Raw genomic sequence first — 14,619 nt, forward strand, 5'->3', positions numbered from 1 at the left:
AAGTAATTGACATATATATATATGTGTGCGCCCGCGCTCTCTCTCTATAATTAACAGGTTGCTGTGTTTCTCATGCAGTGAAGAATCGTTTGGGAACCTGCAGAAAACAATCAAAATCCCGCAAAACCTGCACAAGTGCTGTGTGAGAGAATGTGGGACACGTTATTATAATTAGGGGATAGCTCCAACGTATCCATCCAAAGAAAGAAAATGTAGAGTCGGAGGGACAGCATAATGCAATGCAAAGAAAAACACAAAGAAGACAGATTGTACACTTTCTTGGAGGAGCACTTGTGGAGGGCAGCAGATTCATCAATAATAATAATAATGAGTGAAGATGGCCCTTTCGTAAAGATTAAAGAAAAAAAAAAGAAGAAGAAGAAGAAAAGGGAAAAAAAAAAAAAAAACAAGGAAAGAAAGATGTCAAGTAGCAGAGATCACATCCTTTTGGTGGTAGTGGTAATGGTGGTGGGGGAGAGGAGCCTGCAGGGGATGGCTTTTTGCCCACGTGTATACTTTTGCCATGGTTAATATTGGGGCATATTTATCTCATTATTTCTTTCTAGTAATAATGGGAAGCCCAATGATTAATTTGGAAAGATGATCTGGTAGGTAGTTGGCTGGGAACTTATAAAGTAGGTGAAAGAATATTAGCTAGCTAGGTCTCTCTCTCTCTCTCTCTCTCTATATATATATATACACTTATATGCGATGGGGATTATCGGTTTAATGCTTATATTGATGATATTTTCGTCATTACGCTTGTCAATCAATGATATTTACAGTCTTAAAATATGTAAATTTTATACATTTATTTAAAAAAAATTGACATAAAAAAATCATATTTTAATAGTGATCTCTATTTCTTTTTTTTTTTTTTAAAAGAATGAGTGCGGAGTTTACACACTCTAAATTAAATTGTATATAGTATTACTCATTTTTTAATAATACAAATCATGATCAAATCACTCTATAAAAGACCGAAAACAAATAATTATAATAGCAAAGGACGCAGGATTAATTGGTCGTGACTCGATCTAATTAACGGATTTAATACTCATCAGATCAAGAGAATTATAGATTTAATGGAGTTTTGGTAGTAATAATTTTTTTATTTTTTTAAAAACTTCTGTATCAATTTATATATATATATATATATATATATATATATATATATATATATAATATGGTTCATGCAGTACTTGTGATGATCTGCAAGAAGCTCATCATGAGGCCATTAATTCAGCAAATAATTATAAAATTTACCTAATCAGCAGAAAGCAAATGAGCTAGACACAAGTACTACTCTTTAGTGGGGTTTCACTTTCACTACCGAATCTAAGTGTCTAAAAGGGAGATGGAGTGATGGACCACCTAAACAAGCCACACACATTATACAAAACAACACAAATCATCATAGTTTAAAAATAATCCAAAACGCATAAAGATCAGTGCTAGCAGAAAAGGACATCCTTCCATAAAGCTCGAACTAACATCCCCTAAACCCATTTATTAATTTAATACCCCAAATAATTTATTTTTGTTACATATATGCATGACCATATAAATTTAATGCATCTTGATCTATATATAAATACATAATAATTTAATATAATTAAGGTTATTAATTAGCTAGAAGGTGGAAAAATTAATAAATATATATATATATATATATATATATATTTTTGAATGACATGATAACAATTTTTGTAATTTGGTCGATAGGACAACACCACATGAGAGACTACTGGCTGGTTAGCTAGGCGTGTGCAGTACCATGGCGTGAGCCTGAGGTTATCATCCTAGCTAGCTTATAAGGTAGTGGTGTGTGGTGGATAGACTTTTTATCATCAAGTGTTTAACAAGTGCAAAAGATAGATAGATCAGACAAAATACGCATACTATTATTGTAATCACCTTTTGTCTAGAATTATTGTCGAGGCCGAGGTTGATGTTGATGATATTCATGATAGACAACATTCCTATTGCCCCCCCTTTCCCTCCATACATATATATATATATATATATATAATGATGAAAAAATATATATATATATACATACACATATATAATGATGAAAATAATGGAAGTAGTTCAAACCAGGCATATATATATAGTCTATTATATATATATATATATAATACATGATATATATAGATAATATTATGGTCATCGTCGTCCTCTGAGCTCTCATCCCTATATATCTTAAGCAAGCCACACTCTTTCTGTGTGGCGTGCTTTTTTGACGTATTTTGGCGGGGGGTGCTAGGTGTGGAATCGAAGTGTATATTGGATTTAGAATTATGGGGTTTGAGATGAGGGCTATAATTCGAAGCTATGACGGGGGCCAATCCGATAGAGCTCAAGTGGAAGATCTCGAGAGAAGATGCGAGGTAGGGCCAGCAGAACGAGTTTTTCTCTTCACAGACACTATGGGCGACCCCATCTGTAGAATTCGAAACAGTCCGATGTACAAGATGCTGGTACAAGTTTATTTTTCTCCATTATTATTATTATTATTATTATTATTTCATCTTCTTCTTTCCTTTTCTCTGCACTATGATCATTGATTTTCTAGACAAAGAGTTGTTAATGTTCTTAATTCCAGCCTCGTGACATAGACAACGTCTTAATTGATAATGTCTAATCGAAGAAAACTTACTGATGATCATGATCATGTTAGGTGGCGGAGTTGGACAAGGAACTGGTTGGTGTCATTCAGGGTTCGGTTAAGGTTGTCACGATTCATAGGCATGATGATCGTATGGATCTAGCCAGGGTTGGCTACATCTTAGGCCTAAGGGTTGCACCCGTTCATCGGCGACGAGGGATTGGCTCGAGCCTGGTGCGCCGGCTGGAGGAGTGGTTCATTGCCAATGATGTTGATTATGCGTACATGGCCACCGAGAAAGGAAACGAGGCCTCGGTTAAGCTCTTCGTGAACAAGTTTGGCTACAGCAAGTTCAGGACTCCGGCTATACTCGTTAACCCGGTTCACAATCACCCATTTCATATTTCATCCAACGTTGACATACAGAAGATCAAGATAGAAGAAGCTGAATTTCTGTACAGAAAATTCATGGCGTCCATGGAGTTCTTCCCTCATGACATAGACAACGTGCTGAGGAACAGGCTGAGCTTGGGAACATGGGTGGCTTATCCGAGAGGGGAGTCTTTTGGGTCAAATGGGCAAGTTCCAAGTAGTTGGGCCATGCTTAGCGTATGGAACAGTGGAGAGATATTCAAGCTGAGGTTGGGGAAAGCACCTTTATCCTGCTTGATATACACAAAAAGCTCAAGATTGATGGATAAGTTTTTCCCCTGCTTGAAACTGCCATTCCTGCCAAATTTTTTCCACCCATTTGGATTCTACTTCATGTATGGGGTGCACCGGGAAGGACCGATGTCTGGAAAGCTGGTGAGGAGTTTGTGCCAATTCGTGCACAACATGGCAACAAAGTCGAAGGACTGCAAGGTAATCGTAACAGAAGTTGCAGGTGACGACACTCTGAGACATCACATCCCGCGCTGGAGATTGCTCTCATGCCTGGAAGATTTGTGGTGCATGAAAGCCTTGAAAAATGAAGAGAGAAACACACTCCATGAATTGACAAAAACTCCACCAACGAGAGCTCTTTTTGTAGACCCTAGAGAGGTATGAACCCAAAAAAGTATCCTGATGATCACCTGTCCATATATGCCTGAGGAAGCCAAACCCCACCTCATGGTAATGTATGATATGTCCAATCTATCTCTCCTGGTGGGGGTTTTCCTCTTGTTCCTTTCACATCGGTGACACAAAATCTCACAAGATTTCCTTAAATAGGTGACACTCTTTGTTGTCCTTGTTCACAACTAGATTTTGCTCCTCATGATTCAGACTGATCAATAAGCGCGGTGGTCCAACTTTTGTCCCGTCCTCTCAGGTAAAAGTTTTAGCTGGACCATCCCCTCCTTTGTTGAGTCCCATCACACCATATATCCATCTCCCTAACATGCCACAACATACTGACAACTGAGAATTTCATCGAAATGAGAGAGAAGATGATCATCATCATCATCATATGTATGAACAAAAGTGGTTTTCTAAAGTGTATTTAGACCACTCAATGTATTAACTCCTACAAAAGTAACTGATCTCAAGTTGGAAATTTTGAACCCCTTTCCTTGTTACAGCATTGTCGCCAGCCAAATGCGGAATCCCCGCATTATTCAGAGCCCTAGTTCATGATCGTGGCCAAGATTAGATAAAGCTAGCTGCATGAGTTAGGTGCGCATTCTGTCCTGCCAAACAAGATACTAAGCCCCGGCCTTTACTGCTGGCTAGGACTAAAAAAGATGATAAAAAAACGCATAATTGCCAGAAAAAGGACCCTGTGCCCTTTTGTTAACGATGATCATGATTAGCATGATGATAAGGAGGAAAGTATTGATATTGATGGTGATATTGCTATTTTTAATTGGCTAGATGAAAGCTGGGGGAGGATGGAGAAGTCCAATCACACACCCAGCTAGCCAATTAACTATATATCATACTGAAATGGGCTTTGATTCTTCAAATAGCCTTTTTATCCTTCTGATAGAAAAAATTCTCAGTGAGCGGAACATGCGGCGTTCGATCATTGGCAATTAAGTACTGGCACTTATAAAGGGCATTGATAATGATTTTTGTGGATACAAGGTTTCATGATCTTTATTGTTGAATCTGTGCATTACCTTCAACCTACTTCAGTGTGTACACACACATATACACGTACAGATCAGAAAGCTGGAGATAAAGTGAAAAATTCATACTAGGTAAAAACTAAAAAGCTGCCTAGATGTTTACGCTAGTTAAATCAGATAATTTTCTGAGATTTTTAAATCTTTAATTTGATCCTTCTGTAAAATCCAGGCTGAATGATCAAGAATGAATCTGTTATATATGAGCAGCATTTCACTTTCCGAATAGATGTCCCGAATAGACATTTCACTTTTTTATTTTTATTTTTCTTTTTTTCATGTATTTTTTTAATCATCGTGAACATTTTTAAAAAATAAAAAAATTCACAACATTATTAAAAAATATTTTCTTAATCACTAAGTAAAAAAAAATAAAAAAATTAACCTCATTCGAGACACTTTTTGGATCCCGAATTCGGGACCCAAAATATTTCTCTTTATATACATATATATATATATATATAATTAGGTGAAGAGTACTCATGCTCACTTGATCAAGAGCCAAAAACATTATAAATATATATATATATATATATATATAAATTGTTCCAGTCATTTTCTAAACGATGGATCAAGACCCTTGAACGATCCGTTTTGCAGAAATTTGCATTTTCATGGGTTGAGCTTTGTGGTTATGATGAACCACTTTTGTTCAATGATTTCAACGCATGAACAACTATCTTAAACTTTCCGTGGAAATGAAAATCATAGAAAAGGATATATAGTTAAGCTAAGGGTTCATATATTAATATACGTACAAACCAAAAGGCGTGATGATTTCTATGTAGAAGAGAGTTCTAGTGCATAAAGGTTTGACTAATCGAGGATGATTAGATCAGTTGGTACGAGGAGTTGGTGTCGCGTTGTAAATTTGTTTTTGTTTTATATTTAACTGTGATATTGTATGCCAACAAGGTCCCGTAGCTCAGTTGGTTAGAGCGTTGGTCTTATGAGCCGAAGGTCGCGGGTTCGAGCCCCGCCGGGACCAAATATACATTGGGAAGGTTTTTAGTTTTGCTGTTGCAATGGGCTTTTTGCTTCAGTCTAGAAGAGATAAAGGGCCTTTCTCACTCTTTAGATCAGGCCTCATGATTCCGGGTCATAATGAGCCCATTCCACACAAAACATGAAGTGTCCTCGTTTAACTTTATGATGTTCATGGAGGAGAGAGAGAGAGAGAGAGAGAGAGAGAGAGAGAGAACGAGCATTATGATGTTCACGTAAGTGATCATTTTGTTACATTTATTATAATTTATAATTTTGGAAACCATTAATATAATTTTTACTATGTAGTACTGATATCTTCCAATTTAAAGCCCCAACTCCTCCAAAAAGGGAAAAAAAAATGTAAAAACAATAAAAAGAATACATCGAAGAATGGGAAAATGAAAATTGTATTTGCCTCAATTTTACATGTTTATTTATATACACCTTGTAATGTAAAGTCTAAATATGTAAATACAAGATTACAGTATCAAAAGAATATATAAGGAAAGAATAGAAACGGCATGATTTTCTCCTTCAAATCTGGATCATATCACAATCAGTGTTGTCCTTGATTACAGCAGTGATTTCTTATTTGCCAACTTGATCTTGGATGGCAGATTCCTTTTTCATGTCTGACATGATTGCAGCATAGTGGTTAACATCCCCCCTCAAGTGCATGGGGAGTTGACGGACCAGGAGAAGCTTGTCTCTTAACAATAAGAAGTGTGTTGTGGTTAACCCTTTTGTAAACACATCAGCACTTTGATCAATAGAGGAGATGTATTTCAAAGAGATGTCTATGTTGAGGACTTTCTCACGAATGAAGTGGTAGTTTACCTCTATATGCTTGGTTCTAGAATGAAATATGGGGTTTGATGCTAGAGCTATTGCACCAACATTGTCACACCAAACTGTAGGAACTGTAATGAGAAGGATATGTAAATCTTGAAGTAACATTCATAACCAATATAGTTCTATAGTGACTAGTGCCAAGAATCTATATTCTACTTATGTGCTAGACTTGGAGACTACAACTTGTTTCTTAGCACTCCAGGATACTAGGCAAGGAACTAAGTAAATACCATAGCCTATTATGGACCTTCTATCATTTCTGGATCCTGCCCAATCTGAGTCACAAAATGCATTCAACTGTAGAGATCATTGAGTGAAGTATAGTCCATGATTAAGAAACCCTTTAAGATATCTAAGAACTCTCTTAGCAGCTATCCAATGTATAGTGGTGGGGCAATGCATGAATTAGCATAATTGGTTTACTGAGAAGGTAATTTCAAGTCAGGTTAAGGTGCAGTATTGAAGAACACCTACAATTTGCCTATATTCAGTGCCATCTTTGAGAATTACTCTATCAGTTTGAGAGAGTTCGGAACTAGATACAATGGGAGAGTAATAAGGTTTTGCTCTTGCTATTTTGGTTCTGTTGAGAAGATCCATTATGTATTTGGCTTGATTTAAATGAAGACCATCATTGTCATCATGCACTTGAATGCCAAGAAAGTAGGATAAAGAGCCGAGATCCTTCATTGCAAGTTAATAACTAAGTTGTTGAATAAGCTGCTGAATATGATTCAGATTTGTTCCCGTGATGATAATATCATCAACATACACAAGCACAAAAATGTGAATGGAGTTGATGTGGAAAGTAAGAAGTGAGTGATCCATTTGAGATTCATTGAAGCCAAGAGTAGTCAATACTTGTGACAACTTATTAAACCAAGCCTACTGGGCTTGTTTGAGACCATGGATAGACTTTTGAAGTTTGCATACATGATCAGGAAAATGATTATTGACAAAACCTGGTGGATGTTCCATGAACACTTCCTCATTTAGTTGATCATGTAGGAAAGCATTTAAGACATCTAACTGACAAATTGGCCACTGATGATGGACTGCAAGAGTCAAAACCACTCGGATGGTGGCTGGTTTAATGACTAGACTGAAAGTTTCAATGTAGTCAATACCATCTTGTTGTTCATATCCTTTAGCAACAAGTCTAACCTTATATCTGTCTAGAGAGCCATTTGAGTTTTGCTTAATTTTAAACACCCATTTGCAGTTGAGGACATGTTAGGTTGAGGGTCTTGGACATAATGTCCAGGTTTTATTTGCTTGTAATGCAGTGAACTCAGATTTCATAGCATCAAGTCACTAGAAAAATTTGGAAGCTTGTTTGAAAGTGTTGGGTTCAGTATGCAACAATGGTATGTGAAGTGCCATGATGGGATGTTTGCTGGAGTAGTATAACTAGTGTCCAGGAAAGGACTTAGGCCTGGATGTTCCAGCTTGGACTTAAGTGATCATTGGGTGAGATGGTTGAGTGAATTCTGCTGAGGCTGGTGGAGGTGGGGATGGGTTATTATATTAAGATGTTGATGTAGGCTCTGTAGTAGGAAGGTCTGAAATTGTAGATGTTGCTGAAGAAAGAAATGGCAATGAAGGAGGAGAAATGAGAAGTGCATTACTTGATGGCTAAATCTCTAATTGGGAAAGAATCTTCATAAAAAATTACGTCTTGAAATAAAAACTCTATTTGTTGATGTGTCAAGACACCTATAGCCTTTTTAATTTGGACTGTAGCCAATGTAGGTGCACTGTCTGGTTCAAAAATCTAACTTATGCTTGCTGTAAGGTCTGAGCATAGGGAACCAAGCACATCCAAATACTCAAAGAGAGGCATAATTAGGATCATTGTGCATCATTTTGGTGTAGGAAGAAGTGAAGTTTAGGAGTGGAGTGGGGAGCCTATTGATCAAATAAAGTGATGTGAGAAGGGCATCAACTTAATAAGATTTTGAAAGTCCAGAGATGGTTAAGACAACTAAACTTGTTTCCACAATATGTCTATATTTGCACTCAGCCACCCCATTTTGTTGGACAGTATGTGGACAAGAGATTTTCAAGGAAAGTCTTAAACTGATTAGAAAAGTATTCTCCTCCCCTATCTTTTTGTAAGATTTTGATCTTAGAGTATGACAGATGTTCTACTAGACATTTGAATTTGACAAAGCATGTATAGACATCAGACTTTTGTTTAATTGGAGACAACCATGTGAATCAAGAATAGTCATCTACAAAGATGACATAATACTTACAGCCACCATGTGATGGAATGGGAGATGTCCACACATCAAAATGTATTAAATGAAAGGGAGCATTGCTTTATCGAATGGAGTTATGAAATGGTAATTGTTTGTGTTTTGCAAGTTGACATCAAGAACAAAAAGGAGTTTTATTAATAGAATCTGTAACTGGAAGATTAAAATATTGCAGTACTTTTCTAGTTACAAAGAGATAAGGGTGGCCTATTCTAAGATGCCAAATTGAGCTAGAGGTCTTGGTGCCAACTACCAAGTAGAGCAGTGATTTGACTAGTCTTATTTTTGGAGATTCTTCCCAGTTGAATAGGATAAAGTCCATTCTCACTCATTTCTTGCAGTAGGATCTTCGTTGTGGTGATGTCCTTAACAAAAAAATGATTAGAGGTGAGTAAAGAATAGCAAGAATTATCAGTATAGAATTTTTTAATTGAAAGAAGATTTGCAGAGGCTTTTGGATAGTGTAATATGTTTTGCAAGTGAAAAGATGAACCATTGGCTGGAAGGGTAGCTGATCTAGTGTTTGCAATGTTAAGATTAGAGCCATTGCATACAGCTATAGAGTCAATGCCTTGAAATGGATGTTGTAGGCTCAGATTTTCAATTGAGACAGTGATATGCTGGTTTGCTCCACTATCTGTAAACCAAGAGTCAGTTTCCTCAATTTGAGCAACCATGACAACTAGTTGGTAAGGAGGATGACGACCTTAAAAAGAGTAATCCATCCTGTGAAAACAATCAAAAGCTTGATGGTTAGTTTTGCCACATATTTGACAAGGTGTATGATGCTGTTTGAAGGCTGCTGATTTGGATTCTTAGGAGGGAAAGTTTTGGAGAAGGTATTGTCTGAATTTTCAATTATTGAAATTCTTGTTGCCTTTGCTAGTAAATAGAGCAAAAGTACCAGTTTCATGTGGAATAGCTTTTTGCGGAGAATCAAGTAGAATTTCATAGTTAAGTAATTCTGCTTGAAAATCATCAAAGGTCATTGGAGTGGTACGAGTGGCAAAGGAAAAGGAAGTAACAAAAGGAGTATAAGATGGATGTAAGCCACTGATGATGAAGAAAATCAAATCTTCATCATCCATAGGCTTGTCAACTGCTGCAAGCTGATCTGCCCAAGATTTGTCAAGTTAAAGATATTGAGTGCCGGACTTTGAGTTCTATTTGAGTGTTTGAAGTTGCCTCTTCAAACGAGTAACTCGAGACCTTGAATGAGAGGAAAATCGAGATGCCAAGGAAATCCATACGTGACGTGAGTGTTGAGACCAAAAATAGTAGAAAGAACACTCTCAGTTAGAATCGCATTAATCTAACTCAGAAGGTACTAATCCTTTTTATTCTAATGAGCATAATCTGGATTCAAAGTGGGTGCAGACCCATCTTGAGAAGGAAGGAATTTGGTAGGACATGGCTTGGATCCATCTATAATTCCTACAAGATCATGGGTTCTTAACATTGGTAGGAATTGTGAAACCTATAACAAATAGTTGTTGTCATCTAGTTTAATGGAGATGAGTTGAGTGAGATTTGGAATGATAAAGGAAGCAACAGATGATGTATTTGACATGATGAATTTCGGTGTTAGCTTTTGTGGCTCTGGATACTATGTAAAAATAGTAAAAAGACAGTAAAAAGAACATAGAGAAGAATGGGAAAATGAAAACTGTATTTGCCTCAATTTTACATGTCTATTTATATACACCTTGTAATGTAAAGTCTAAATATGTAAATACAAGATGATTTTTTCTTGTGTTGTATTAGTTGGTTTGGGACCTATCACCATAGTGGTTAACAAAAAAAAACTAATTTTGAAAGAGAAATTGTCACGTCAAAGTTTGAAAGAATTTGATATAGATCACTCTACTATTATTTAATATTTTATCATTATTTTTCACCTATTTATACTATTTTTATTACTATTCACTACTATTCAATATTTTATCATTACTTTTTTATTTTTATTTACAAATCATCTGAAATTACCACACTATTCAAATGCAGTCTAAAAAATAGAGAGAAAAGAATTTAGTGTGTTCTTGTGAAAAGTGATAGTCCAAATAAGTTTTTTATTGTATACATCCCAAAGTGTTGGTCCAAAAAGTTCTCTATTTTTTAATTATTCTTCCAACTCTCACATTTTTATTTCATATACATGGATATTTTTCTTCTCGTTCTAAGTCCTTTCACTTATAAGCTTATACAAAAAACACACCATCCACATCTTAACATTTGACATTATAGGATTTTATTCATAAAAAGAATTGTAAATTAAATTTTTATACAAATTAATTAAATTACATCATATATAAAGTGTGTTCTACACATCAACTTTTAAGAAATAAATTTCATTTTCTTACATGAGGTCCCATTAAAGGCTCTCTTTTTAGACATGAATATAGGTCAGGTCATGCTATTGGAAAGTTTTGCTTAGACTGTCTAGACTTCTCCAGCTAGATGATAAAGATGTCAAGCATTCTTTATCGAACTTTGTTATTATCATTTTTACACACTACACAATACATTTATTTTATTTTTAGTTTTTATTCTTCTTAAATTAATTGAATTCTTCTACTCATTATCCATATATCACAAATTTAATAAGAGAAAAAAATAAAAATAAAAATAAAAAATAAAAAACTATAAGTAGTGTGGTATGAGGATAATGAGTAAAAAATTTTTTCATATAGTTTATCTCTTGTTTAATCCGTTTTGATGACTAGGATCTGCTCACCAAACCATTTTTATTTTCTTCAAAACAAAAGCAAAAAATAATTTATATTCGAACATAACTTACTCTATTTTTTATTTTAAATTTTATCGTTTCAATTATATTTATTGATTTTATCACATTATATATTACTTTATATGAAGTAAACGGGTTTTATATATGGTACTTATCTTTCGTTTTATGAGAAGTATTAAAGTTATTAAAAAATTATAAAATAAATTGATATAATTTAATACGATAAAGATGAATTTTAAAATAAAAATAATTTTAAATATAACGTACCACGTTTAATTTATAAAATCATGGCTAAAGCATAACCTTTATCTCCCCCCGGGGCCACGCTAGTTCATGCATATATCACATCAGAGGCTAATTATATTTGTCGTTGGCAGCCTCTTTAAAGAGGCTAATAGCAGTCTGTTTCATAAATTGGGTCTGTGACTTGATAGTTGATACCATGCATGCAGCTGCTAAACGACACGGCCTTTTGAAAGATGTTCGCACCATCTCCCGTGATACACAATTCTGAGCAGCTCTCACTTTTTATGCGTGTTGTAGGAAGGCATCAATACAATGAGAAGGGTTATTTCTGCATTAAAGAAATTTTATATAGGAAAATTTATATCTCATCATATCTATATTATAACAAAAATTACTTTTAAAATATGACGAACTGCATTGAATCAAGCATTTCTCCAATGAAATTGTTATATGAGATGAGATGGTTTTAAATGAAAGATAAAAGTTGAAAAAAAATATTATATATTATTTTTTAATATTATTATTATTTTGAGATTTTAAAAAATTAAATTATTTATTATATTTTGTGTGAAAATTTAAAAAAATTGTAATGATGAGATGAAATAAAACATTTTCCAAATCCAAACGAGTCTCCTTGTATGCTTGACACTAAGAAGGTAATGATAAGCCAGAGAAAGGATGCTATTGGCCATCAAAGATAATTGCTTCATCTATAAAAAAGATTTTATAAAAGTACATTTATAAATTAATGTGATTTAATGTAAAGAGTCATATATGCTTTACTATAAAAAAATTACAATATGATGTACCATATCAAATAACATTAGTTTGTAAGTTTACTTTTATAAAATCTTTTATAAATGTAATTTTAAAGGTATTATCTTTTTTTTTTCTCGGCATAAGGTATTATGTTCTTTGGTCAACTTTATTTGTTATTATCTACTTTGAGTAAAAGCGGGTTTCGATTAGAATTTTTTTTTTTTATCTAAGCAAGTAAATTATATATATTAAACAGTTATTAGAATTTTTGTGGAAGATCTCAAAAATCATCCCAAACCAACTAATACAAAAAATAAATAAAAATAAAAGAAGAAGAAAGATATGGAGCCAATGACTAGGCTCTCATAGTGGTGGGCAGCGCCCCCCCCCCCCCTCCCCCGCGGCCACTACCACGCCCTCGTCCACCCCTCCCCCGCATGGCCAGGTGGGCATGGAACACCCCATGCTGGGGGAGGGGCGGGTTGGCCCCAGCGGATTAACAGTAAGTCCCACATTGTTTAAGTATGATTATTATATTGTCTTGGCCTCCTATATAATGGTTGGTTTAAGAGGTCAAGACAAACCAAAATACAATTCTAATAAGTTTATATTTTTTTTTGAATGTATAAATTTCAATTTATAATTTCAATTATATTATAATTTGGGTATAAAATTTTTTTAGACCTGATGTGTCATTGGGTTGAGCAGGAGGCGGGGTGCGGTTTCAACTCCACAACCTTTTTCAATTTTTCATAAATACATCTAAACTCATCTCAACATCCAAACACATCTAAAATATATTAGGTGAGCCCTACAAAACTCATTCAACCATCTCAACTCACTAATATTCATAAAGAATTCAACTCAACTCAACTCAGCTTAACATCCAAACGAGGCCTAAATGTACTCACTCATATATTTTTATTTTTTTAATAATTAAGAAAGTGACTATTAGTAAATTTATATATATATATATATTTTAATAATTAAAGATATTTAAAAAATACCTAAAAAAAAAAAAAAAAAAAAACCATTTGCATTAACGTGCATATTTAAAGCGTACATTTAACGTGCAACCTATCATTGTCCTTAAGTAATGTCGTATTAGGTTCAATAATTTGACAGATTCGTAGCTTCAACTATAAGGTAATTGTCTTCTTCCTCCTCCTCCTCCTCCCCTTCTTCTTCTTCTTCTTTTATATATATATACTAGGTCGGAACAACGTGCAAAGCACGTTTGCCTAGTTCAGTAAAACATTAATATTTATAAAACATTAGTTTATAATATAACATAATCAAACACATATTTACAAAACTAACTAAAATATCAGTTCATAATATGAGTCATTTGATATTTTTACTATGATGCATCATTTTGTGTCATTTTCTACTGCATCAATAGAGACGACATTGAAATTCTTGTATTGCTGCTGGTTGATTCGATTGGGATCTGCTAAAAGTTGGATCATCCATTCTTTTTGCGAAACTTCTGCTACAAGATTTTCAATATATGGTAGATGCTCCTGTAAAGAAAATTTTTAATAAGCTTCCATGATTAATAAAAATTTAAAGAACAGAAATATGGGAAATTAATATAAAACTCAATGTGCTCATAGATAATGTAGTAAACATGTCAAAAATTCTAAGATGAACTTTTTTACTAACAACAATAAATTTAATGAAAAATAAGAAAACATACATCACCAGTGTGATTCATGAGTTCAACTGCCGAACAACCGAATGCTTGTTCTACAACTTCACCAAACATAACAGCAGATAATTTTCCTGTACCATCGTCGAGTTCAACATATGCTCGAGAACTATAAATTTGATGGAAATATCATTTTAAGTTAGAATCAATAAAAGCTACACATTAAATCTATTACGTAAATCATCAAATAAAACAAAAAATTTGAAAGATACATACCGTGGTTGAGAAATGCTTTGATGTTTACAATGGTAACAAAGGAATGTATCATTGTAATCATACCCAGTTCCTTTATTGCAGCCAATACATGACATGTAAAAAAATATCTGGCGCAAGTC

At 34.3% G+C, this 14,619-nt stretch overlaps 1 protein-coding gene and 1 non-coding gene across 2 annotated transcripts; both read left to right on the forward strand.

Moving 5' to 3' along the window:
- Positions 1 to 2,148: 2,148 nt before the first annotated feature.
- LOC121240496 (probable N-acetyltransferase HLS1-like) lies at positions 2,149 to 4,437 on the forward strand. The gene is made up of 2 exons (XM_041137956.1): positions 2,149 to 2,483; positions 2,684 to 4,437. Exons 1-2 carry the CDS (start codon positions 2,304 to 2,306, stop codon positions 3,659 to 3,661), a joined length of 1,158 nt encoding a protein of 385 aa, XP_040993890.1. The 5' UTR covers positions 2,149 to 2,303; the 3' UTR covers positions 3,662 to 4,437.
- A 1,199-nt stretch (positions 4,438 to 5,636) lies between these two features.
- Positions 5,637 to 5,710, forward strand: TRNAI-UAU. Its single transcript has one exon. It is a non-coding gene; the product is annotated as a tRNA-Ile (tRNA).
- Positions 5,711 to 14,619: the final 8,909 nt, after the last annotated feature.

This window comes from Juglans microcarpa x Juglans regia, chromosome 7S (genome assembly GCF_004785595.1).
Source record: "Juglans microcarpa x Juglans regia isolate MS1-56 chromosome 7S, Jm3101_v1.0, whole genome shotgun sequence".
NCBI lineage: Eukaryota > Viridiplantae > Streptophyta > Magnoliopsida > Fagales > Juglandaceae > Juglans > Juglans microcarpa x Juglans regia.

What these genes read in the sequence shown, in the direction of transcription:
- LOC121240496 (XM_041137956.1), top strand. Translation starts at nt 2,304, where the DNA reads ATGGGGTTTGAGATGAGGGCTATAATTCGAAGCTATGACGGGGGCCAA. An exon ending in GTCCGATGTACAAGATGCTG is followed by an intron (nt 2,484 to 2,683) that starts GTACAAGTTTAT and finishes TGATCATGTTAG; the next exon opens with GTGGCGGAGTTGGACAAGGA.